At 38.6% G+C, this 24,770-nt stretch overlaps 1 protein-coding gene across 1 annotated transcript in view; it reads right to left on the bottom strand.

Annotated features, from left to right (window-relative positions):
- Positions 1–24,770, bottom strand: part of SLC13A1 (solute carrier family 13 member 1) — a 115,380-nt gene that overhangs the window by 55,618 nt on the left and 34,992 nt on the right. The window contains exon 7 of the mRNA XM_086395835.1: positions 13,246–13,403. Within this exon, the coding sequence (XP_086251961.1) occupies positions 13,246–13,403 (158 nt within the window). The remainder of the gene's footprint in view (positions 1–13,245; positions 13,404–24,770) is intronic.

Raw genomic sequence — 24,770 nt, 5'->3', positions numbered from 1 at the left:
CCTACGAAGGCCGCAGGCGTCCTCCCGTTCTCCCGAAGGAGAGGAGACACTAAGGCCTCCCCGGTCGGATCTTAGAAGCCCAGGCAAAATTAGTAGGCTTGACAAGCTTCCCTGCCTCAGAGGAAAAATTTAGCTAGAAGGTGAAAGAAAGAACGACATGGGGACACCAAATTCCGGTGAACAAAAAGGAGGTACTTTATTTTCCAAAGCAGTTTTATACCTTAAGTTGTGCATAGAGGATAATGGGGGAAGGGGTAGAGGCATGCAAAGACAGCAGTTCCTGATCCTTATCGAAGTCAGGCTTTCAAACTTATCATATGCAAAAGTTTAGGTGATTTACATCATCTTCTGGCCAGGAAGCCTGTTAACATTTTAAGAAACTTATTTTTCTCTAAAGGTGATTATTTTAAAGTCAGGCGCCAGCCTCCAAAAAGCATTGGAGAAAGTTGCATTCCTATAGGGCAAAGGTGAGGTGGGCTCAATCAAGAAAAGAATTAACTCAAGGGTCCAAGATTATAAACATTGAGGCGACTGCTTACATTTCTATACACCCATTATATCAATCAATACACCGCCAAGGACACAGTAGGTAAGGGATATGGAGACTTAGCAGCAAACATTGGCCCAACAAGTGAAAAACCCTTCACCAATACAATTTCTAATCAATCTTTTAACTACTCAAAGGAATCTGTGTTTAGACAGTTTAGAACATCTCCTGCCTCTCACAGTTGGGAGGCTCTGAACAATCACATGTTGCCGGAAAAAACCTATTCAGGCAGGCTAGAGGACTTCCAAAGGAGTTTGTAGGTTGAAACACTGTCACACCCAAGAATTATTAACTGGAGCTGTAAGCTAACTCTTTTTGCAGAGAGAGGTAGTGGGGGACAGCCCCCCGTAAAGTCAGAGGTGTAGGTGACAGCACAAAGCAGAAAGTAGGCAGACTCTGGTTTTGGGGGTAGATTGCTCGAGAATTTCCAGGGAGACTCCTGAGGCTTGATCCCGCCTTTGCGTATGCCGAGCCTCCTTCCTCATGACCTTTGTCATGGGCGGAGTTCCTCACGCTGGCTACCGGCAGTGATAGAATTCCAGTTGAGCTATTCCAGATCCTGAAAAGTGCTGCACTCAATATGCAATATGCACTCAATATGCAATATGCCGGCTCCCGGCAGGAGATGACATCCCAGACTCTGACGGGACTCTGACCCACACTGTCCCTCAAAGCTGTTTTCCCCTCTTGTTTCTTCTGCCCCAAAGCAACTACAACCATCTTATCAGACATATTCTAGACCTTTCTTCCTAGAATTAGACAGGGCTTTGGGGCTCAAATGGAATAAATCAGGACCAGATAAAAATAAGTAAAAGTCCTGTGAAAAATATCAACTTTTCCATTAACTCTCTTATTTTCAGCTTTCTAGCTCACATAATAAAGCAGTAGCAACAAAAATCCTCAGGTACAGTTTCTTTGGTAACCTCACAATCATTGTTTTGAAATGTAGTCTAAATTCTCATATAGTTATCTATTTTATGACTGTGGGGAAAAGGAAATTCAAGAAACAGTTATCTTTAATTTTTCTTCTTGAAGCAGTAACAGAGTCAGAAATGAGAAAAGTACAGAAAATAATACAGAATTAATTAGAAAAACACCATTCACATATTTTTATTATGGTTGAAATCACAAAATAGAAAGAATAGAAGTAATAGAAAGTAATAGAAATGCTAGATTTTCAGTATTTTTTTTCTACTTAGATCACACTGTATTTTGCCACTTAAAAAAGATCATGTAAATAAATGAGATGTTTCATGCTACACACATCAACATAAGCCAAATTTATTTATTTTAGAACACTGCTATTTTAGCCTGGTTCCTAAGAAATGCAAAGGCTGTTAAAAAAAACAAAATTAAGCTTTCAAAACTGCAGATTTCTCTTGTTGTCTGCAAGACATGAGCTGATCTCCCTGGGTCCTAGAATTAGCACTGGCAACTTGAGGATGATTTTATCTACCTTGAAGTGATCCTATGATTCGCTTATATGCTTTTGCCATTGTTACTGCTGTTGTTTAGTCACTAAGTCATGTCCACCTCTTAGTGACCCCATGGACTGGAGCCTGCCAGGTTCCTCTGTCCTTGGGATTTCTCAGGCAAGAATACTGGAGTGAGTGGCCGTTTTCCTACTCTAGGGGATCTTCTTCATCCAGAGATTGAACCCACGTCTCCTGAGTTTCCTGTATTGGCAGGTGGATTCTTTACCACTGAGTCACCTGGGAAGCTCAGTTTTGCCATTTGAAAGTAGCAAATGATAAGTAAAAAATGATAAAGAATACATAAAATTGATGAATGTAAAAAAAAAAATGCTTTAGCAACTCTATGAGGCTCTACAGAGAATTGTCTGCTTAAAAAAAAAAAAAAAAACAGTGTTTTCAGTTGGAAAATAAGTGAGAAAAGGCTTAAGCTTATCTTCCATCAATTTACTAGACTTGGATTACAGGTCAGTGGCCTGTGTTGTTTTGTTCAGCCTAAAGACAATGAGAAATGCTGCGTGGATTAGGCTCAAAACAATGCCCCAAACCCAGTTTCATTTTGCACCATCTGTAGCCCATACCTTGAAATCAGGCTGCTTTGTTCTCCCCACCCATTGCGGAGAATTCTGTGCGATTTGAGGGAAGTGGGGCTTTTCAGAATTTTTGCCTGGAGGGATAGGCCATTTAAAAAAATGAAAGTTTAAAAAAGCTAAACTCTGGAATTTTTTTTTCTTCCTTTTTTTTTTTTTTTTTTTTTGTTCAGTAGTAAGAAAGTAAACACTATGAGGTATAAATATTTTGAATGAAAATGGAATGAGTGGCACCCTAGAAGGGATTAGTTTCACAGTGGTGGTTCTTTTCCCACTTCCTTCATATTCCATAACAGGCTTCCCTGGTGGCTCAGACGTAAAGAATCTGCCTGCTAATGCAGGAGATGCTGATTCAATCCCTGGGTCAGGAAGATCCCCTGGAGGGTGAAATGGCAACCCACTCTAGTATTTTTGCTGGGAAATCCAATGGACAGAGGAGCCTGGAGGGCTCTAGTCTGTAGGGTAACAAGAGTTGAACATGACTGCGCGACTGAGCATGCATGCATGTATAGTCCATAAATGAAGGGACTGCAAGTATCTGCCTAAAGCAAATGGAGATTTCTTCTATCATAAACCATGCTGCTGCTGCTGCTGCTGCTAAGTCGCTTCAGTCATGTCCGACTCTGTGCGACCCCATAGACCACAGCCCACCAGGCTCCCCCGTCCCTGGGATTCTCCAGACAAGAACACTGGAGTGGGTATAAACCATGCTAACTACATTTAATTCTGATGGAATCCTTTTCTTTCACCTGACAGTAAGTTTTGTGTCTACCATGCACTGGGTACTCTTGCAGCTCCTGGGGATATAGCAGTGAATTAGATGGACACAGTTCAGGCTCTCACAGTTTACATTAAATGGAGAACACAGGCAGAAAAACAAGTAAGCATATAATGAATTGGAAAATAAAACAGAATAGTGTGACAAAAAGAGATTAGGTGGAGGGAGAAATTTTACGTAGCATGACCAAGGAAAATGAAATTTGAGATGAGATCTAAACAGCAAGAAGGAGCTAGTCATGTAAATAACTGGGAAATAGTATTCCAGACAGAGGAAATATCAAGTGCAAAGGCCCTGGGGTAGGAATGATTTGGGGATGTTTGAGGATTAGACAGAAGACCATTGTGGCTGTGTGTGGTGAGCTAAGTTCACAGTCACATGAAATAAAGTCCAAGAAGTAGCCACTAGGGATCAGTTCATATACAGCCATGTAGGCCATCAGAAGGAATTTGGATTTTAATACTAAGGCAATTGGTCTTCCCTGGTGGCTCAGATGGTAAAGAATCTGCCTGCAATGCAGGAAGTCCAAATTCAATCTCTGGGTCAGGAAGATACCTTGGAGAAGGGAATGACAACCCGCTCCAGTATTCATGCCTGGAGAAATCCATGGACAGAGGAGTCCATAGGGGTGCAACGAGTCAGACACAGCTGAGCCACTAACACTTTCACTTTCACTAATGCAATTAGGAGTAATAGAAACATAGTAAGTAAGCTAGTGACATGATCTAATTTAAAGTCTATGTAAATTTATGAATTTCATAAAACATGTTAGCTAGATGGATTGTGAAGATGGATGGTAACAAGAGTAGAAGCCAAGTATAGTAAGTGGAGCTCCAAGATGACCCCCAAGAACCCTGCCCCTGGCATACATACTTAGTACATTCTTTTCCCCTTCTGTGTGGACAGAACATGTAAAGACGGTGAGATTTTATTCCTGAGGCTAAGTTCTTTAATGGGTGGAGTGAAGAGAATTTGCAGAGGTTCCCATCAATAGACTGACTCTGAGTTAATCAAAAGGGAGATTATCCTGGGAGGGCCTGACTTACTCAAGGGAACCCTTAAAAGAGAGTTGTTCCTGCTGGCTTCCAGATGCCAAAGGAAGGGGGGGGCATCTAGCAAGGATCTTGGGGTATCCTCTAGTTGCTGAGAGTGACCTTATGCCAACAGACTGCAATAAAACAGGTACCTCAGTGATTCAAACACAATGAATTGAATTCCGTCAACAACTTGGATGACCCTGTACTAGGACTCTGAGCTTCTGTGAAGATCGCAGACCCCATTGGCACCCTGACTTCAGCTGAGCAAAGGACCTGGCTAATCCGTGCCTAGATGCCTGATCTACAGAAATGATGAGGTCATAAATTCCTGCTGTTTTAAGTTGCTAAAGTTTATGGTAATCTGTAGCATAGCAGTAGGAGACATACACATGGAATCTGTTAGAAGACCAAGGCAGGTTTGCAGAGGAGTAGGGAGATGAGTAGATTTTAGCTTCATTTAGATTTGTAGCAGCATAGATGAAGAGAAGGCAGTGGATTTTACAAATATTTGGCATACAATGTAGGAAAAGGTACTATTCATTGACATGAATTTGAGGGAAGAGCAGGTTGGCGGATCGGAATGCTGCTGTGAGGGTGTTCATGTGAGGTGCCCTTTAGCTTTCCTGGTGGCTGTGGTGGATAGTCAGTTAGATAGATGAATCTGGAATTGAGAGAGCAGTTAGAGATGTGAAATTGATGGTTACCCACACACAGGTAGCTTTAGAAACCATGGAAATGGGTGTGTCAATTTCAGGAATCAGTGGAGATGAGTGGAAAAGGAAATACACCAGGGCACTTTAAGTCTTAGAGGTCAGGCAGAAGGGCAGGAATGAGTTAAGCACATTTAATTCTAACAAAATTCCTGTAGGCATGTATTATATTTTTATTTTACACAGAAAACACAAAGTCTCAGAAGGTTAAGTGGATTGCCCAAGGTCACAGAGTGTACAGTCAAGCTGGATATTTAAACCCAGGAGGACTGTTGAAAACACCACCTCTCTTCTTTAAAGCCCAGTGTCCTCAATGTCCTCCCAAGTGAAAAGAAAAAATTCCATATATATTTCAAAATATCCATAAACTAGAGTGCAGACTTGATGTTTTAAGGACATTTTAGAACCCCACAGGAATGATGACATAGGAGAGACAGGCTTTGACCTGAAGCATACGAGTGTGTCAGTGTTGAAATTTAGGAAGACAGTGCTATAGATGCAGTTCTTAAGTCCAGGTACAAAATCATAAATAATGCTAATTAAATACACAGCACTGATCTCAAAAGAATGTGTGTGATTGTGGATATTTATTGCCTTGAAACAGGTATTGGCCACTAAGGGCAAGATCAGCTGATATCCACGCTGATTACAGTCCTTTTGATTAATGACTATTTTGATTATTTCTGAGTCAAAGCCACTCTTCAGATTTGCGTTTATGTACCTCCAGAGGTTTCTTTTCAAATATTAATTACTTTTAACGCATGAACCAGACTTAGATTTCTAACAGCAAGAGCAAAAGTTGAAGCAACAGCAACGACAATGGCTGGGGTTATTGACAATTTCCTACCTGCCAGGCCCTCTGCTAAGAGCCACGAATGCAGTATGCCATTTAATCTTCATAATAGTGTTGCATGTGCTAGTTTTGCCTCCATTTTACAGATGGAAGAAACTTACATTTGTAGAAGTTAAGCTAATATATGGCAAAGTTGAATCTGAATCAACCAAGTCTAAACTTTGCAATACCCAAATTTCTTCTGTACTATTTGCCAGAGAAATTCTTTCTTAGAAACACATATTACGCTTTTCTGCAGGAGAAAATCATGGTGAGCTTTGAAAGTGGCTATTGCTAGGTAGCTGGCTTACCTTCTTCATCTGTAATTAGCTAAGCAGAGAGGTTAGGGAGGTGGGCTTTGAATTTAGAGCACCTATAAACATATTTCTTGGTTTGTGAAGCAACAATAGTTATTATTTAACATATAATTAGCAACAGTGACTGTGCTAATTATTGATAATTCAACTTCCTTCCAAGCTGCTTTGTATACCCACACATTTCACAGCTGACGCCCACAAGCTGAATAATATACTTTGATAATCAGCAAGCTGTGAAATTTTACTTGTGATAATCTTCTATTCTTAATATGATAGATTGGCTTTTTGTGTTTAACTAATAGCTGGTGTATTTGTTAAGTAATATCGATGCAGCAAAACTCCTCTGTTATGAAAGTAATAATTGTCCCTAATAATATTTCCCTTAATAACTTTATTTTAATATCAAAAGATTATTCAGTTATTTAGATGATTCCCAGGAACAATCAGCACTTCATTCATGTCTTGGTTCAGTTCATCTTAACCAATGTTTATTGATCACCTACCTGTGCTCCTTGGGGGCTAAAAGAAGAAGATAATAATTCAATAATTATTATAATTCAATAATTCATGAAACCTTTTACAAGCTTGCAATCAGGGGTGCTGGTTATGGGTGTGCGTGGATAAGACAAATCTATAGAAATGTGAATATAGCTTTGATAAGAAGAGATGGGACTGGAATGTGAGTTTTGGAGTAACTGAACAGTTTCAAATGGTACAGCATCCGTACAAGTAGAGAAAAGCTGGCAGAGTTGGATGTCTTTTTTTTTAAACTTTACAATATTGTATTAGTCTTGCCAAATATTGAAATGAATCCGCCACAGGTCTTTAAAGAACCAGAGTAGGAAGAAGTGAGTTAATTACAGGGTGATATTTGTTAACAATATATTAGGAAAGGAGGAGATTGGATGACAACTTGAAGAGTGTATCAGTGGAGCAGAAGGGTCAGGTAGAGAACATCAAGCAAGCAGTATTTCTTTAATGGGAGCCAATAAAAATCCAAAGAATCTATAAGACTGTAACAGTAAATACAGAAAACAATATTTCCATAATGCCTTATTCCAAGGGTAAGTCAAAAACTAATGGTGAATTAAGCACAAGGGAGTCAGAATCTAGGTGCCACACATTATAGATTCAAAGATTAAGGATGCAAGAAATTTCATACCTTGTGGTTGAGTTAGATAATTGGCTCAGTCTTATTAGTATTGTTCTGAAAATCACCTGCTAAGCTATGTATCAGCTTAGGATGACAAGGGCTTCCCTGGTTCCTCAGTTGGTAAAGAATTTGCCTGCAGTGCGGGAGACCTGGGTTTGATCCCTGGGTTGGGAAGATGCCCTGGAGGAGGGCATGGCAATCCACTCCAGTGTTCTTGCCTGGAGAATCCCCTGGATGGAAGAGCCTGGTGGGCTGTAGTCCATGGGATCACAAAGAGTCAGACACAACTGAGCAACTTAGCACACAAAACAAAAAAGAGATGGTTCAGTCAAAATAGCCATGTTTTCAGCATTGCCACTCTTTCAAATAATTCTTATGTGTGCATGTTTTTCTTTTATAAAAAGAAAGTGCAATGCTGCTGCTGCTGCTGCTGCTAAGTCGCTTCAGTTGTGTCCAACTCTGTACGACCCCACGGTCTGCAGCCTACCAGGCTCCTCTGCCCATGGGATTTTCCAGGCAAGAGTACTGGAGTGGGTTGCCATTGCACTCTCTGAGAAAGTGCAATACCTGAATGCAAATACCAATGCAGTCTTTACTTGTCACTGGCAGCAAACTTGATTTTTAAAAATTTTGCCAACATGGCCCCCTCCCAGATGGTGGGAGAGGTAATGAGGCTGCAGAGCAAAAAGGGAACCAGGATTCAGGCCATCTGCCTACACCCCCCAGTGCCTCCACTGACTGGTGATCATCGTTTAAACTCTTGGAGCCTTGGTTTCCTCATCTGTGAAACATGGGTGTGTATATACATGATTTGAAATATCTCTCTTCACTTGTCCCCTCTCATTATCACTCAGGAGCACACATCTTTCTTTTCCAAGACTGACATTTTTACCCTTGTTTCTATCCCATTCCACCTCCATTAATTAACTGTTAGCCAATTAATAATTTTTTTCTCTCTCTCTTTCTTCTCCCCGCAAACCTCACAAAGCTGTTTTTACTGTCTCCTTTGCCTGAGTGTAAAACCAAACTGATACCTCCCTTATTCTAAAGGAACACTCTGCCTCTGGTTACACCATGCTTGTTCTTTCTTTCTTTCTTTTTTTGGGTTAAACTTGAAACAATCATTTAAACTAACTGCCTTGTTCTCTCATTATGGTCTCACTCCTTCACTCTCTTTAGTCTGAATTCTGCCCTAATCCCCATTGTTCCCCTATATCTGCCCTCCTGGAGGTCACTGATGAAAACTAAAAGCCTCTTTTCAGCCATCATCTTACCTGACCCTTCCACCACATTGTGTGCTCCTGACTTATTCTCTGCTTGGAAAATGGTCTTCCCCTCCATCTGTCAAAATCCCACATGCTCCTGGTTCTTCACCTACCTTGATTAACTTTTCTCATCTTTCTTTTTGTCAGTATTTCCTAAGAATCTTCCCATGTTTCAATTCTCTTATCTTTTTTCTCCCTGTATTTCCCTTGCTACACTCAAGATTTTAATTTCTATGTATATATATACATATGTGTGTATGTGTGTATATATATATATCTTCTTTAATGGCTCAGCAGATAAAGAATCTGCCTGCAATGCTGGAGACACAGGAGATGCAGGCTCGATCCCTGGGTCTGGAAGCTTCCCTGGAGAAGGAAATGGCAACCAACTCCAGTATTTTTGCCTGAAAAATCCCATGGACAACGTAGCCTGGAAGGCTACAGTCCAAGGTGTCACAGAGTCAGACACAACTGAGCAACTAAGCACACACACACATATATATAGTCCCAAATTTATAGCTAATTGGAACAATGAATTTGTAAATGCCTGCTGAAAATCTCCTTGTGGGTAGATTCTGAGCAGTTCACTTCACTATATCCAAAATAAGATTTATTTATTTCTCTAATGAATGTGCCTAGTCTTCTCTAAAACTTTATGAAATCACCATCTATTGACATATAGCCCTAGCGTCAAAATTTCCTAGAGTTGCCTTAACCCTTCCTTACCCTTATAAATCCTCATGCCTAGTCACTCACCACCTTCTGACTGTATGGCACCCTGAGTCTAAATCCACCCATCACTTCATGACTCACCTGCTTGTGCCTCTCATCATTTGTCAACAAGTTGGTCATAGCCTCCTAGTTGGTCTCCTGTCCCCAGGTTCTTAGAATGCCAATCAATCTGCACACTGTTCTTCTCAATTGTGTAAAGACATGCACAGGCTATTCTACTACTTCCTGGAAAAACTGATTACAGAATTTATGTACTTTGATTTTCTGGATTATTTGCATTCATTTCCTCTATAAGCATGGTGTTTACTGTTTACTTGGTTTAAGACTGGGCCAGGTTATGCAGACGAATTTTCTCTAGTGATTAGAGGTACTGCACACAACTAGAGTCTTCTTTAAAGACATATGTTCAAAAGTTTCTAGGGAGGTAATATTTTAGGAAGATAGACTTTGGGGTCTGACTGATCTTGATCTGGTCTGCAAACTACCAAGCTAAACATCAAAATTTTCAACTCTACTAATAATAGCCCACATTTATACAGCACATGCTTTATGTTAGGCACCATTCTAAGTGGTATTTATTTTATGTAAAACTTGAAACTATGAGAGAAAGAGAGAGATATTATTATCCTCATTTTTTTTTTTCTGGCAAAATAACAGGCTTAAAGACATTATCGGTCCAAGAGCTGGTATTTGAATATAGACATTTGAATCTCAGAGTCAATGCCTTTAATCACCACTGTATACCATTTCCACAGCAAGAATATAAGGGTTCGTGTGCACTATAATATATGTAATTCATCTGGCAAGGGCTCAATACTTGTCATTTGTCACTTTACCTTCTTCTCTGTATGTCAAAAAACAAGTTATTCTGTTTTAAAATTGTTAATGGTTTCTGTATATGTATGTTTTGCCTAGGCAATGAGCTAGAATCTTCTTTCTGGTAGGTTTTATTTTTTGTATCCTTCAAAAGAGTTCAAAACCATGCCTTGCACATTGTCAATTCTCAACAAATGTTTATTGATTGACTGAGTGGATGAAGATCTGTTTTTATTTGCACAGTATAAAATTTAGGTTTCTCAGAATTTGTTGTTCTTATTTTCCATACGTAAAAAAGAAAACAAAAGAGTACATGCATAAAACATAAATATATTTTATATTTAAGTAAATAGATAAACAGTTAGATAGATAAGGCTTTGAAATGTATTATCCAGTTGCTTCCTCTCTTAGATTACTTGTAAGATAGCACCTTTTTCTAAGTGTCAAAAGCAGGAAATCATTGACTCTCAGGCTAATGTAGCCTTCAGAGCTTGGTAAGACCTAAAATGAACTTGTACAAATGATCATTGGTATTGCTCAAAAAGATGGCAGGAAGCGTCAGGAGAAAAGGTGAGATTATTGTAGTGGCTTTGGAAATAAAGGATGATTTCTCTCTGGCTCCAAACATCTGAATATAGAACATAAACCTTTTTTTTTATTTCATGTAGTTTTAAGTTTCTGGAACTTTTTTCAATGAAATTGAATGCATTTCATTCCAATGTTGCTTTGGGTTGCTGTTGTATTTTTAGGGTCAATATTTAAGAAAACATTCATTAAATACTTAGTCTGTTTATTTACTATTTACTTTTTATTATGCAAATTACTATATACTTTTAAAGCTATTTACTTTTTATTGTTCAAATTCACAACATAAGTGACTGAAAAGTAGAATTTTTAACTCAAGTGCCCTGACTGTATCCACATTTCCCCATTTTCTGCACTGAAGGAACATCACAGCACTAACTTATATTCAGATTCATACATCTGCTCTCAATTATACATAAGGTTGTTTTGCCCCTTCTCTTTCAATATTTTCTGTCAAGAAGGGATATTTTGAGTTTTCCAGTTTTCATATAACTCTTAATGCTAAAGAAAACTTGAAGGAAAAAAAATCACTAAATTTCTAATTATATTTTAAGCATTTTCTAAAAAGAATGTTTTGGCCAAATTCCCATGATTAGGAGAATTACAAGATCAGACAATTAGGGAAAATAGTTACTGAAACATTTTGCTCCAAGTGCTACAATGCCCTCAATCTGTCATTGAAAAATGGATGAATACATTCAAAGAGTCCAGGAAACAGTTAAATAAAAGAAAGAAAATTTTGATGATGCATCGGGCAAGAACACAAAGACCAAGGGCAAACTCAGTATGGTTATTTTGACGATATCAAGTAATTTCACAGGAATGGTGGAAACCAGCAGTTCTCTAACACCAACAAAGTAAAAAAGTAAAAATAAAAACTTGGTCTAAATTTCAGAAAAAGATTTATAGAGAGGACTGAGATGTAGAATCCCTTTCTTTGGGGGATTCATGAGAAAAGATACAAGTCTAGCTTTCAGAAAGGGATTAAGTGCATTTCCTGCCTTGAATTAGGAGATGTATTGAATAAATCCTTTCTGGCACTGGGAATTTCAGAAGTCTCTCACTTATAAACCAAATGTCTTTCTAAGGTTCTTTTCTAAGTCAGTCATTGGAGTACACACGATGGATGTATACTCATAGACACAGTAAATGCACCTGGTGGTCTGTGTCACATTGTCCCTAAACTGCTCTGTTAGGGTTGTTTTTTGTATATAAGTTCTCATTCTTTCCAGAATGGAGGGTGACATTTTTTGAATCTTGAATTTCTTGGAACGTCTTGCAAATAACTCAGAAAGTTCACAGAGTTTGTAACTCTGCTTCCTAGAGTATGGTTTTCCCTGAATTTTTCTATGAAAAATCTTGTTAATCTTGTTTCATGGTATCCTCAACACTGCCCACCTTCCAGAAACTCTGACGATTATCTGTCCTTAGTCCTTGAAATTATACCTTGGGTGTAGAATCAGATTGAGCTCTCACAAAACACTGTGGACTTTCAAACTATTGTTTCAATGATTCTTACATAGTACCAAATATTTTTACGTAGTTTACTTCATTTAATTCTTACGATATTCATATGAACTGTGACTGTTTTAGATATGAGAAAATTAAGTCTTGGAAGAACTACTTATTATTGTGACTGAAAAGTGGAATTTTTAACTCCAGTGTCCTATGTCCAAGATTCTCAATTTTCTGCACTGAAGTAGCATCACACCACTCATATTCAGATTCATATATCTGTCCTTAGAATACTTTATTACTATTTTTTGTAATTGCCCAATTCTTCAAATATTTTTCAATTCCAACACCAAATCTTCTGTAATGGGCAATCCTGTTTACTAGTCATCATTTAAGTTTAAATGTCAGTTGACAAACCCTACACAAATTGTCCCATGTAAACAATCCCTTTCACTTTAGGTAACTACCATTTGCAATATTATTTATAATAAAACATGTCTTCTGTGTTTCGAGACATAGGAGAGGTGGGCTCGATCCCTGGGTTGGGAAGATTCCCTGAAGGAGGAAATGGCAACCCACTCCATATTCTTGCCTGAAAAATCCAATGGAGAGAGGAGCCTGCTGGGCTACAGTCCATGGGGTTGCGAGGTGGACATGACTGAGCAACTGAGAACCCACACACGTGTTTGGTGAGAGTGATTACCCAGGGGTTATTTTATCCAAGCTGACCTTGGAATCTACCAACACCTGTTAATTCACTGTGTCCTACATATCTAACTCTATTGGAAGGAGCAGAAGGAAGGTTTCTAGACCTATAGCAGTCCTGATGGGGATCAAAGGAGGATTAACTCAATATAGCTCTCTGTCTCTCTGGATTCTCTGAAACAGGTAAGAATAATTCTTATAATTTGTGTGCTGTCTGTTTACCAAATCATCAACCCAGTCATTTTACTTACATATTGAAATGCTCAGCGAAGATCAAGTTGGTAGAGGTACCCGTGATTGTTGTCAGTCCACCAATGGTTGAAGAATAAGCAATGCACAAGCACATAAGTTTACACATCATGTGGTCCTTCTTTGTTCGATACTTGTTTCCAGAATTTGTGCCTGAATTCTGTTCAACAATAAAATGTACCATGAGAAGAGCTCTATTTGTAGTCGTAGGAAGCAGTCATAGCATTTGTTATGGACTGAATATTTATGTCCATCCCACCCCCAAATTCATATGTTGAAGCCCTCACGCCCAATATGATGGTATTTGGAGACTGGGACTTTGGAAAGTAATGGGGTTAGAGGAGATCATCATGGTGGGGTCCTGGCATGATGGGATTAAAGATCTTACAAAAGGAGACACCAAGAGCTTGATTTCTCTCTCTTTCTTTCTGCCATGTGAGATCACAGAGAGAAGGCAGCTGTCTGCAACCTAAGGAGACAGCTCTCATAAGACACTAATCCTGCTGGTTTCTTGATCTTGGATTTTCAGGTTCTAAACCTGGGAGAAACAAATCCTTGTTGTTTAAGCCACCCAGTCTATGGTATTTTGTCAGAGCAGCCCAATAATGCAGCATTTATCTTTCTACCAACAGAAATGTTAACAAGAAAAAATGTGTAACCACTGAAATACCTTTATGTAGTTTCATTCACTAATCCTTCTTCCTTATTCCTGAGCCAGCTCTTACCTACTTTCCTCCTTTCTCACCAGTGCTCCCAAATCTTTCCAGGGTTTTCCCTCTGAACTGGTGGTACATGGTCACTGAATTCCTAAATCTCTTTTGGGAGTGTTTCTCTACTTTGGCATCTTAACTGGTCCTCTCCAGAGGATACCACTACTTCTGAAATTGAACGTTTTCAACCCCTTATACTTCAGCATTGAGAGATGGAGTCAGTGTCTTCTTTGTTTCCCACCCTCTTTCAGTACATTAATCTCCTACTGACATGAGAATAAATCAGTTTTTCTTTAAGTTCATGTCATTTGGCTATCTCTTTCCCTGCCCATTCTTCTGAATAGGATGTTCTGATCTCCTGATCACCCACTGCTATCAATTAAGATGACATTCCCATCTGGCCCACAACACTCCTCCATCCTGAAAATCTTATGAAGCATCTGGATAACTGGACCATCTTTATAAATACCCCTCAGAGATCCCAGCCTTACAGATTTTTTTTTTTAATCTCATTTCCAGAGATCTTCAATCTGCTCTTCCTCACACCCTGTGCTCTAATTCCTGGACAACACATCTTCCAGTGGCTCCATCTGAAAAAAATCACTGTTTCTAATTTTTTATTTTTAGGATAGAACTTCTTAAGGTGCAAGACAAAAGCAACTTCATTCCTTCTCTCACTTGTGCCCCATTTAACACACTCTCTTGGTCTGATTGTTGCTATCCAGATTGTTGAAATCTGGAATAGAATCTATAACTTTTTGGGTCACTTCATTTAGTCAAGAGTTTTTCAGTCATGTTTAGCAAAAAAAAAAAAAGAGCAACCTCATTTCATTAGCTGGAATGAAGAATCCTCTATTTAATTACAAAAGTCCATTTTCACTGTCAAACTACACAAAAGAATTGCCTGTATTCACCTACTCCATTTCTTTAACCTTTCTAATCTGGCTTCCTTCTCGTCAATCAACTCAATGTGCACTTGCTATGATTGTTTATGACCTCCATATCACAAACTCAGTAGCTATTGTTCAGTGTCAGGTCTGTAGACTTCTCCTGTGTGTTCACACTAAGTCACTTCAGTCATGTCTGACTCTTTGCGACACCGTGGACTGTAGCTCACGAAGCTCCTCTGTCCATGGGATTCTCCAGGCGAGAATACTGGAATGGGTAGCCATTTTCTTCTCCAGGGGATCTTCCAGACACAGGGATCGAACCTGTGTCTCTTACGTCTCCTGCATTGGCAGGCAGGTTCTTTACTACTAGCGCCACCTGGAAAGTCCCTGGAGACTTCTCAGCAGCACCTAAAAGAGTTGATGCTTCCTTCTCTCTGGAGAACTCTTCTCTGGGTTCTGTGATATTTCAAGTCTTCTGGTTTTTCTTCTTCATCTCTGCCTATTCCTCTGTCTCCCTTGTCTGTTCATTCTCCTTGATCCATCCTTAAAACTGGAGTTTCCTGGGCTTCCCTGGTTGCTCAGTGGTAAGGAATCTGCCCACCAATGGAGGAGACTAGAGTTGGATCCCTGATCCAGGAGGATCCCACATGCCTCGAGGCAACTCAGCCCACTGGCCACAACTTTTGAGCCTGTGCTGTAGAGCCTGGGAACTGCAGCCATGGAGCCCACGTGCTGCAACTACTGAAGCTCGGTGCCCTCGAGCCTGTGCTCTCCAATAGAAGAAGCCACTGCAATAGGAATCCTGTGCAATGCAACGAAGAGGAGCCCCCACCTGCTGCAACTAGAGAAAGACCCTCGCGGCAACAAAGACCCAGCATAGCCAAAAACAAACAAACAAACAAACAAACAAACCCTGGAGTTTCCTGAAACCCTGTCACAGGTACTTGCTTATCTCTTCTCACAGTAATATTTCTCCTTAGGGATTTTCATACATTTCACTGGTTTAATGAAAGAGAAAATCACACCACCTAACTTGTTTTCAGCCAGGCTTCTCCTTTTACCTATGAATCCAACAGACTGTCCAACATAATTTGAATGTCTCAGATAAAACTCCAATACCCAAATGTTCAAAACCGAACTCATTCTTTCCATCCTCAAATCCTCTTCTTCAGGATCATCTACAGAAGATAATAGCATTACCACCCTCATGATTACAAATACTTAGAGTGCACTGAGTATATAAAAACACTGCTTTAAGTTAAAATCAAATAAATGCTTTAATTCGCATTTTTCTTACAACATAATGAGAGCAGTACTGCCGACTTTACATATGAAAATGTGAAGCACAGAGAGGCTGAGTGGCTTGCTTATGGTCACAGAGCCTGGAAATGGCAGACTTAAGTTTGGAGACCATGCAGGGCTCATACCCACAACGCTCTTAGCCACTGTACTACATTGCTTGTCCTTAAAATTCTCATCCCACTAAATTCTATCAATCATATCTACTGAAAAATGTCTGGACTCTGCTGGTTTTTCCCATCTCCACGATCACTTCCTCTAAGTCATTATTATCTCTGACTTGGGTTATTGTAAGAGGAACCAGAGATCAAATTGCCAACATCCCTTGAATCACTGAAAAAGCAAGAGAATACCAGAAAAACATCTACTTCTGCTTCATTGATTACGCCAAACCCTTCGACTGTGTGGATCACAACAAACTGGAAAATTCTTAAAGAGATGGGAATACTAGATCACCTGACCTGCCTCCTGAGAAATCTGTATGCAGAAATCTGTACGAAGCAGCAGTTAGAACTGGACATGAAACAACAGACTGGTTCCACATCAGGAAAGGAGTACGTCAAGGCTGTATATTGTCACCCTGCTTATTTAACTTATATGCAGAGTACATCATGAGAAACATTGGGCTGGAAGAAGCACAAGCTGGAATCAAGATTGCTGGGAGAAATATCAATAACCTCAGATATGCAGATGACACCACCCTTATGGCAGAAAGCGAAGAGGAACTAAAAAGCCTCTTGATGAAAGTGAAAGAGGAGAGTGAAAAAGCTGGCTTAAAACTTAACATTCAGACAACTAAGATCATGGCATCTGGTCCCATCACTTCACGGCAAATAAATGGGGAAACAATGGGAACAGTGACAGACTTTATGTTTTGGGGCTCCAAAATCACTGCAGATGGTGACTGCAACCATGAAATTAAAAGACACTTACTCCTTGGGAAAAAAAGCTATGACCAACCTAGACAGCATATTAAAGAGCAGAGACATTACTTTGCCAACAAAGGTCTGTCTAGTCATAGGCGTGGTTTTTCCAGTAGTCATGTATGGATGTGAGATTTGAACTATAAAGAAAGCTGAGCGCCGAAGAACTGATGCTTTTGAGCTGTGGTGTTGGAGAAGACTCTTGAGAGTCCCTTGGACTGCAAGGAGATCCAACCAGTCCATCCTAAAGGAAATCAGTCCTGAATATTCATTGGAAGGACTGATGCTAAAGCTGAAACTCCAATACTTTGGTCACCTGACGCGAAGAACTGACTCACTGGAAAAGATTCTGATACCTGAAAGATTGAAGGTGGGAGGAAAAGCTTGAAAAGATGATACTGTAGTAAGGTGCAAAGATTGAGGACCATAGAGACAGTAGTAGAGAGCAATGGGCAGGAAAATAGAGCTGTTAAGAAAGTCTGAAATGAGCCACTAATTAAGACAATGATTGGTACAGAAACTCTAAAAAGGAGTAGGAGAGTCCTTAGCAAATTGATCTGCTCAAGACAGTACTTTCAAGAGTGTTTGACCCTAATTTTAGAGTGTTTGACCCTAATCTTAAAATGACTTGGAATAAGTCACTCAGGGTAGACAGTAAGATTCAGACCCTGAGAGTACATGTTTGCAGATTTATCTGAACTAATCACTACATTTATCTACGAGAGGAGCAGGAATTTATGTGGTGTGAGATATCTTTTCTTCCAAATTGGGAGAGGAAAAAAAATGAAAGCAAGAAAGGGAGAAGCAAAGCATCTAGGGTATGAAGCTGGAGACATTCAGGGATGAAGTGGGCAGAGGAAATCGCTCTCGCTGGGACAAAGGACAGAGACAAGGATATACTGTGAGCAGGAAAGAGCTTACTTTATGTTTCTTGATGAGAGACGTACATGAAACTAAATGTATAGAATGATGTAATTTTTAAAAAATAAAAAATTTATCCACAAATACACATGTGCCAAGAAATTATACTGAAATGAAATATATCAAGATATGAGAGTGCCTGCTACTTTCTTGATGCTGTTTGTATCTTCCACAATAATAAATAATTTTTTAATATATAAAAGAATCATAGAGTACAGATATTAAGAGATAATCTGATACAAAGACCTACATTTTCAGAAGAACAAAATAAGTCTCAATGTGACACAACGGTCACAGCAGAAATGCAGCGGATTTCTGTGTATCTGAGTTTCCTTTCAGTGATTTCCCTTGTGTCATCTTACCTTCCAGAACACACTTTTCATTTATGTGAGTTTTTTAACCTATACCCAAAACTTTACCTCTAATTGCTTTTCGTATTGCTTTCACAACAGCAACTGGAACCTAGTGTATTTTTATTCAATCCCAAGTCTGTCATCACACATTTGTAGTTCCCACAATATATGACATCTAAGACCGACCTTGTGAGTATGTCTTCTACAACTTCTTTCAAGTAACTGGAAACATCTTGTCCAGGACATGACCAAATTCAGAATCCTAAGACACCGCGAAATGGGTAGTACTCCAGGGACCTTTCAGAACAGAAATTCTGCAGGTGCAGATATAACTCACTATTGCCACCTGGTGGCAGTGATTGTGGATTCTGGGGGCATGTTATACAGCGACCCCAGGTGCTTTTATAATAATGCGTAAGGGAATCACTATGGACTATACCAGTCTCCACTGCTCTGCACAAAATAATTCAACTGGGTGAGTGTGGTATAAAAACGTTATGGGTTATATTTATATTTAAATGTTTATGCAAGGCTAATGGCACAAAATACTAGTTCCTACTAATCATTTTCTGCTTGTGAAAGTTTAAAATCTTCCAGCTCTTTTTGAATATTTTTTGCACTTTAATACTATTCCTGTGGTACCATTTCTTAATTTATCTGTTGAAGGTATTAGAGTTAAAATTCCACTATGTTACATGATGAGAATTAAGCTTTCTTTCACAGCCTCCTCCACTGAACACACTTAAGACTTCTCAAGTCTCCATCACCCTCCCATTATGGCTATCATATAATTTTGCTTAGAGCAGAGTTCAGCATTCAGAATGTTGTCTAGAGATCTACTAACAACAGAGAAATCAGATATATATTACTTTTCCTGTTTTGTGTCCCCTGCTTACTTGATTAGTTTTCTAAGGGGATACCGCTAAATCAGCCCGAAATATTCCCTGGTTACTTAAATGTTTTCTCCGAAAAAGAAAATGATGCGATACCTAATCTACAAAAAAGTGAAGTGAAAGTCGCTCAGTCGTGTCTGACTCTTTGTGACCCCATGGACTATACAGTCCATGGAATTCTCTAGGCCAGAATACTGGAGTGGGTAGCCTTTCCCTTCTCCAGGAGATCTTCCCAACTCAGGGATTGAACCCAGGTCTCCGGCACTGCAGATGGATATTTAATCTACAACAGTATTCTACCAATTCCACTGTCTTAGAGACATCTCTTCAGGGCTTTCCTGTCTGTCCTACACCTAGTCACTTTCTTCCTCTAGACCTGCAAGGAGCGATCTAGACTTAAGTCTACCCTCTTCCTTCATTGATAGTTCGACTGGGTATTGATTTCTAGGTTGTAAACAATGTTACTTAGATTTTTGAAGGCATTCTTCCCTGATTGCCTGTGAATTTCTAGGGTTGCTCTAAAGAAGTCTTCTGTTATTCATGTTTTCTATCCAAAGGAATCGGTTTTTCTCTCTGGGAACTCTTGAGGTCTTCTCTTCATTCACTGTATTCTGAACTCTCAATGTCCTTCCCTATGTGTATCTGTCCCATCCATCTTGCTGGTATCCAGTGGGAGCTTTTCATAAAAATTATATTTTTCCATTATGGAAGTTTTCTTGAATTTTGATAGAATCTTCTCAGTTTTCTCTACTCTTTTTCTGAAACTCCTATCTTTTCTCATCTTGCTTATTCTTTTTATACTAAAGTTTCTACTTATATTTCATATCTTTACATTGTATTTAGTATTTTATAAATTTATTTCCTATTTTATTTATATTTGTTCTGCTTCTTGTTCCTCTATTATAGAATGTCCTTCATATTTCATGAATGCAGATTCTTTGTTTCCCTCTCTGAATATATTAATGATAGCTTCTTTTCTTCTGTTTTCATCTTTTTTGCACAATCTGTTTCCTGCAAGTTTCTGTTTTCCTTTTCTTTGTTTAAGTCTCTCCCTTCCATGCCTGAGGCTGTCTTCAGATATCCAGGAACTTTGGTGCTTTGCTCATATTTAACGCAGTGAAAAGCTGGCTGGAATCCTCATATATGTGCTTTGGGATTTGTTGGTGAATGTGGGCTCATATCTGGTATCATCTGATTGGGGCGTTTTGGGGAGAAAACCCAATGCCATATATTTTCATCTTTTCTCTTATGTTGGCTGCATTGCCCAAAGAAAAACCTCCCTGTTCGCTTGCCTACTGACACGAGGAGGGAATAGGTCTGGTTATTGGGGCTAGCAGGGTAGAAGGCAGGCTTCTCACCATTCAACATGTAAATGGTCAGTCGGTATCTCTGTTTTCATCATGAAATTATCCCCAATTTGAAATTGCATCGAGTTCTCCTTACCCTCTGTGTCACCTGTCTAAAGATTACACTTCTGTTTGGTGGAGGAGGAACAGCTGCATCCATGGAGACTTGCGGGAGAAAATTGTGTATTCAACTGTTTCTTAAACAATTGTTTAAGTTCCCTCACTTTTCAACATTTTAAAAACTTTGAGGGCTACTGGTAGGTAAATTCGATTGCTTATTTTCTTTCCTCACTGTTAACTAGAATTCCACTTTCATTGACTAATTGAGGCATTTCCCACCTATTCTTTAACTTTCCAGGTTCCAAAGTGATTTTGCTGTCATCTTCTCACTTGACATTTTTATAATTGTGACTTTACCTTAAAAAGTCTGTTCTTTTTTTAATGAGATTCAGGATAGAGTGAAGATAAATGGACCTTTTTAATCTGCCATCTTATTGGAAGATGTGATATTTCTCTTTTAACTTTAAAATACAAGTAAATAAATGATTCTTGACTAATAATTCTTGCACAAATTGACCTTCGTGTCTCGATGGCATCCACTCTGGGGGATGATGGAGAAAACAGGGAAAGGAGAGGAAAGCTCCAGAGTGCATAGACAGTGACAGTAGGGCCATGCAACCCTGCTCACTCTTGACGTGCTGAGTTTATATGGTCTTGGTTAAGAGGATAACAAATGATCCTTTCTAGCTTTAATTCAACCAGTCCTTCCACAATGTGCTTCTAGCTTTAAGTGATTTCTACAGGAAGTTACTTAAAAAAACCCTAGAATGAAGACAACACAAGAAAATGTAAGAGGACATCCTTCTCCTGCCCTTGATGTAAACTCTTCATGAAGATCTGGTAAGGATCTAATCAGCAGTAACCTGAATGACTCAGAAGAGCTGGTAACAAATTTGAAGTTATCAGCAAGATTCCTTGAATGAGGATTTCTATCCATTATAGTTAATAAAGAATTATGATGCATAGTGTGAATCAGGATGTTAGTTTATACATTAATAGTAATAGTATAATGAATAGGTATTTAAAATTTAGCACAGAAAACAGGACTTTTCAAAAATTCTGTTTTCATCAATGCTGAAAATCAATTAAATCCATTATTTATTTTACAAAATGTTATATCCTGTTAAGTATTTAGAAGCTTCCTTTGTAATTTCTTAGTGAAGAACAAAAAATCAAAACACACATGCTATTGAAAAAAAGATTCTGCTCTTTTATAGTGGTAAAAAATGACTGAAATATAAATAACATAGCAGCACAGGACATCAGTACAAGTGTGTGTGTGTGTGTGTGTGTGTGTGTCTGTGTGTGTGTGTCTGTGTAGGATTATATAAAAAAACCAAAGAACAAAAAGATAACAACTGCAAAATAATGCAGGAAAGAGAGATGGAAAGAATAATTACTTGAAAAACATAGAAATCTGGCACTAAAAATTACTCTAAACTTATAAGGTCACAGAAAGTTCAAGTGGATCAATCTTGTCAGGCAAAATTTTCTAACCTGAATAAAAATGCAAAAGCCAATAATATGCTTTTTATAAGAGAAACATCTAAAGTATAAGGACATAGAACTATTGAAACTGAAAGGACAGAAGTAATGCCAAGTAAACACTAGCTTAAAGAAATCTAGTATTGCTATTACACTTTCATCAGACAAACGCTAAGATTCCAAAATATTACCATTGATTAAACTGCTGCTGCTGCTGCTGCTAAGTCACTTCAGTCGTGTCTGACTCTGTGAGACCCCATAGATGGCAGCCCACCAGGCTCCCCCGTCCCTGGGATTCTCCAGGGCAAGAACACTGGAGTGGGTTGCCATTTCCTTCTCCAATGCATGAAAGTGAAAAGTGAAAGTGAAGTTGCTGAAAAGTGGGAGTGAAGTTGCTGAAAAGTGAAAGTGAAGTTGCTCAGTCATGTCCGACTCTTAGCGACCTCATGGACTGCAGCCCACCAGGCTCCTCCGTCCATGGGATTTTCCAGGCAAGAGCACTGGAGTGGGTGCCATCGACTTCTCCGACCATTGATTAAAAGGGACAGGCAAAATGGTAAAAGCATTACTTAGCCAGGAATATATAAATATTCCAAACTTATAGGGGTGTAATAACATAATCTGATAATCTAAGATTATACAGAAACCAAAACTGACAGACCAGGAGACATAGACATAGTCACATCACAGAGGGAGATGTTAACAAAACAGTTGCATTCGTTGCTGGCTAGCCAGACAAAAATTGTTAGGTCACAGACAACTTGAAAATCACAACTGGCAAACTTGATCTAAAAGGCTTAGAAAATACTGCACCCAATAAGTTGAAAATATGCAGTTCTTTTTAAGTAAAATGAAATATTTATCACAATTGGCCATGGCTAGTCCACAAATCTGCCTCAGCAAGTTTAGAAGAACTGATGTCATACAGACAAGCTTTTGACCACAGGGAATTTATGTTAGAAATAAAAAACAAGAAGTAGCTACAAACATTTCATTTATTTCAAAATTTAAGACATACATCTAAGCAGCCCATGGATCAAAGACTAATATAATGGAAATCAGAAGACACAAAAAACTGAAAAATATAGAATACAAGTAAAGGGGAAGAAATGGAAGAAAGTTTGTCTCCTCAAATTTTTACTTTGGAAGAGAAGAAAAAGTTCAAACAAATAATGCAAATTTATATTTTAAAAGTAGCAAAACTAAATGGAAAGATGAAGTAGACAGAATAAAGTAATAAAAAGAAGAAACTAATAATGTATAACATGAAATAGGATCAAAAGAGCCAAAAGTTGGTTCTTTGGCAGACTTATAAAATGTACACTTTTGGAAAAAAATATTCTAATACTAGGAATGAAAAGATATATAACTAAAAATACTATAGAAATTAAATAGGTAATAAGAGACTATTAAAAACAACATGCAACTAAATTTGAGATGGCTGCATAAGTTCCTAGAAAAATACAACTAAAACTCAAGGAGAAATTAGAAATGTGACTAATTCTAAACCCAGGAAGGTAATGGAAGAATTGCTAAGTATATGTCTGTTCTGCCTTTCGCGTTCTCCTTTCTGTTTCCCAGTAGCTGGAAGACAGAATGGACAGAGGGCAAGAAGGCAGCCATCTTGAGCGTGAGGTAGCCGTCAAGTGCTGATGACGGCAGAGCAGAAATAGAAATAGTCAAGGTCATCATGACTGTGGAACCATTATACCAGCCTATTTCTATCTTATTAAAACTATTGTTATTTTGGGTGTTTGTTGAGATGAAGAAGTAATTAATAGAAGCGGTAACACTGAAAAGAGAACAAGAAAATGATTAACTTGAAATTCTGGAGACTGTGGCTGCCTCCACAAGGGGTTGGATATGATTGTGTGAGGAAAGGAAATGGAATCAAAGAAGAGCTCATGGGGATTTTTAGAAATTGTTATGTCCTTTTTCTTAAGCTGGGGTGTTGATATAAACCATTTTATCATCTTCTTTAAAATTTTTGTTACATTCTTTAAATATATATATATATTAAAATATTTCACAATCAAGATACATGAGAAACAATTTGGGGACAAAATAAATGTACCCTTTTGTTAGGGAATATCATTGGACTATGAAAAGAAAAATATTGTTGAGAATTTTAGGAGACAAAACAAACACAGTATTAGAATAAATTCTATGGGAGGTTTATTTTATGGAGGTTTACTGTACAGTTAGGGGAAAGTACAGTTACTTCCAACATGGCAAAGCTCATGATACTTGCTAGATAATATTTCCACAATATAAAAGGTGAAGAACCACGTTTTTGTGGTTCAAAATTAAATGATATATAGAAGAAAATGCATTATCAATAGTCAATTATTTCGTTAATAACAAAATGTTTTGTGGAAACCCAGCTAAGTAAACCAATGGAGCCCAGCTAGGGTTTTGACTACAATAAACGTTAAAATCTTGAGTGAGGCTGTGCTCACAGGCTGCTGCTATGATTCTTCTTTTTTTTATGAATGTCAAAATAAATTATTCAGAAGTGAATTCACCTCACCACCTATTGTTTATTGTTGTTATTTAGTCTCTCAATTGTATCCAACTCTTCTGTGACCCTATGGACTGTAGGCCATCAGGCTCCTCTGTCCATGGGATTTCCCAGGCAAGAACACTG

This window comes from Bos grunniens, chromosome 4 (assembly GCF_055505025.1).
Source record: "Bos grunniens cultivar Pamir isolate PY7600 chromosome 4, Bosgru_T2T1.0, whole genome shotgun sequence".
In the NCBI taxonomy this organism is placed as follows: Eukaryota; Metazoa; Chordata; class Mammalia; order Artiodactyla; family Bovidae; genus Bos; species Bos grunniens.
Note: the sequence above shows the minus strand (reverse complement) of the source record. Positions and strands in the feature narration are given on the sequence as shown.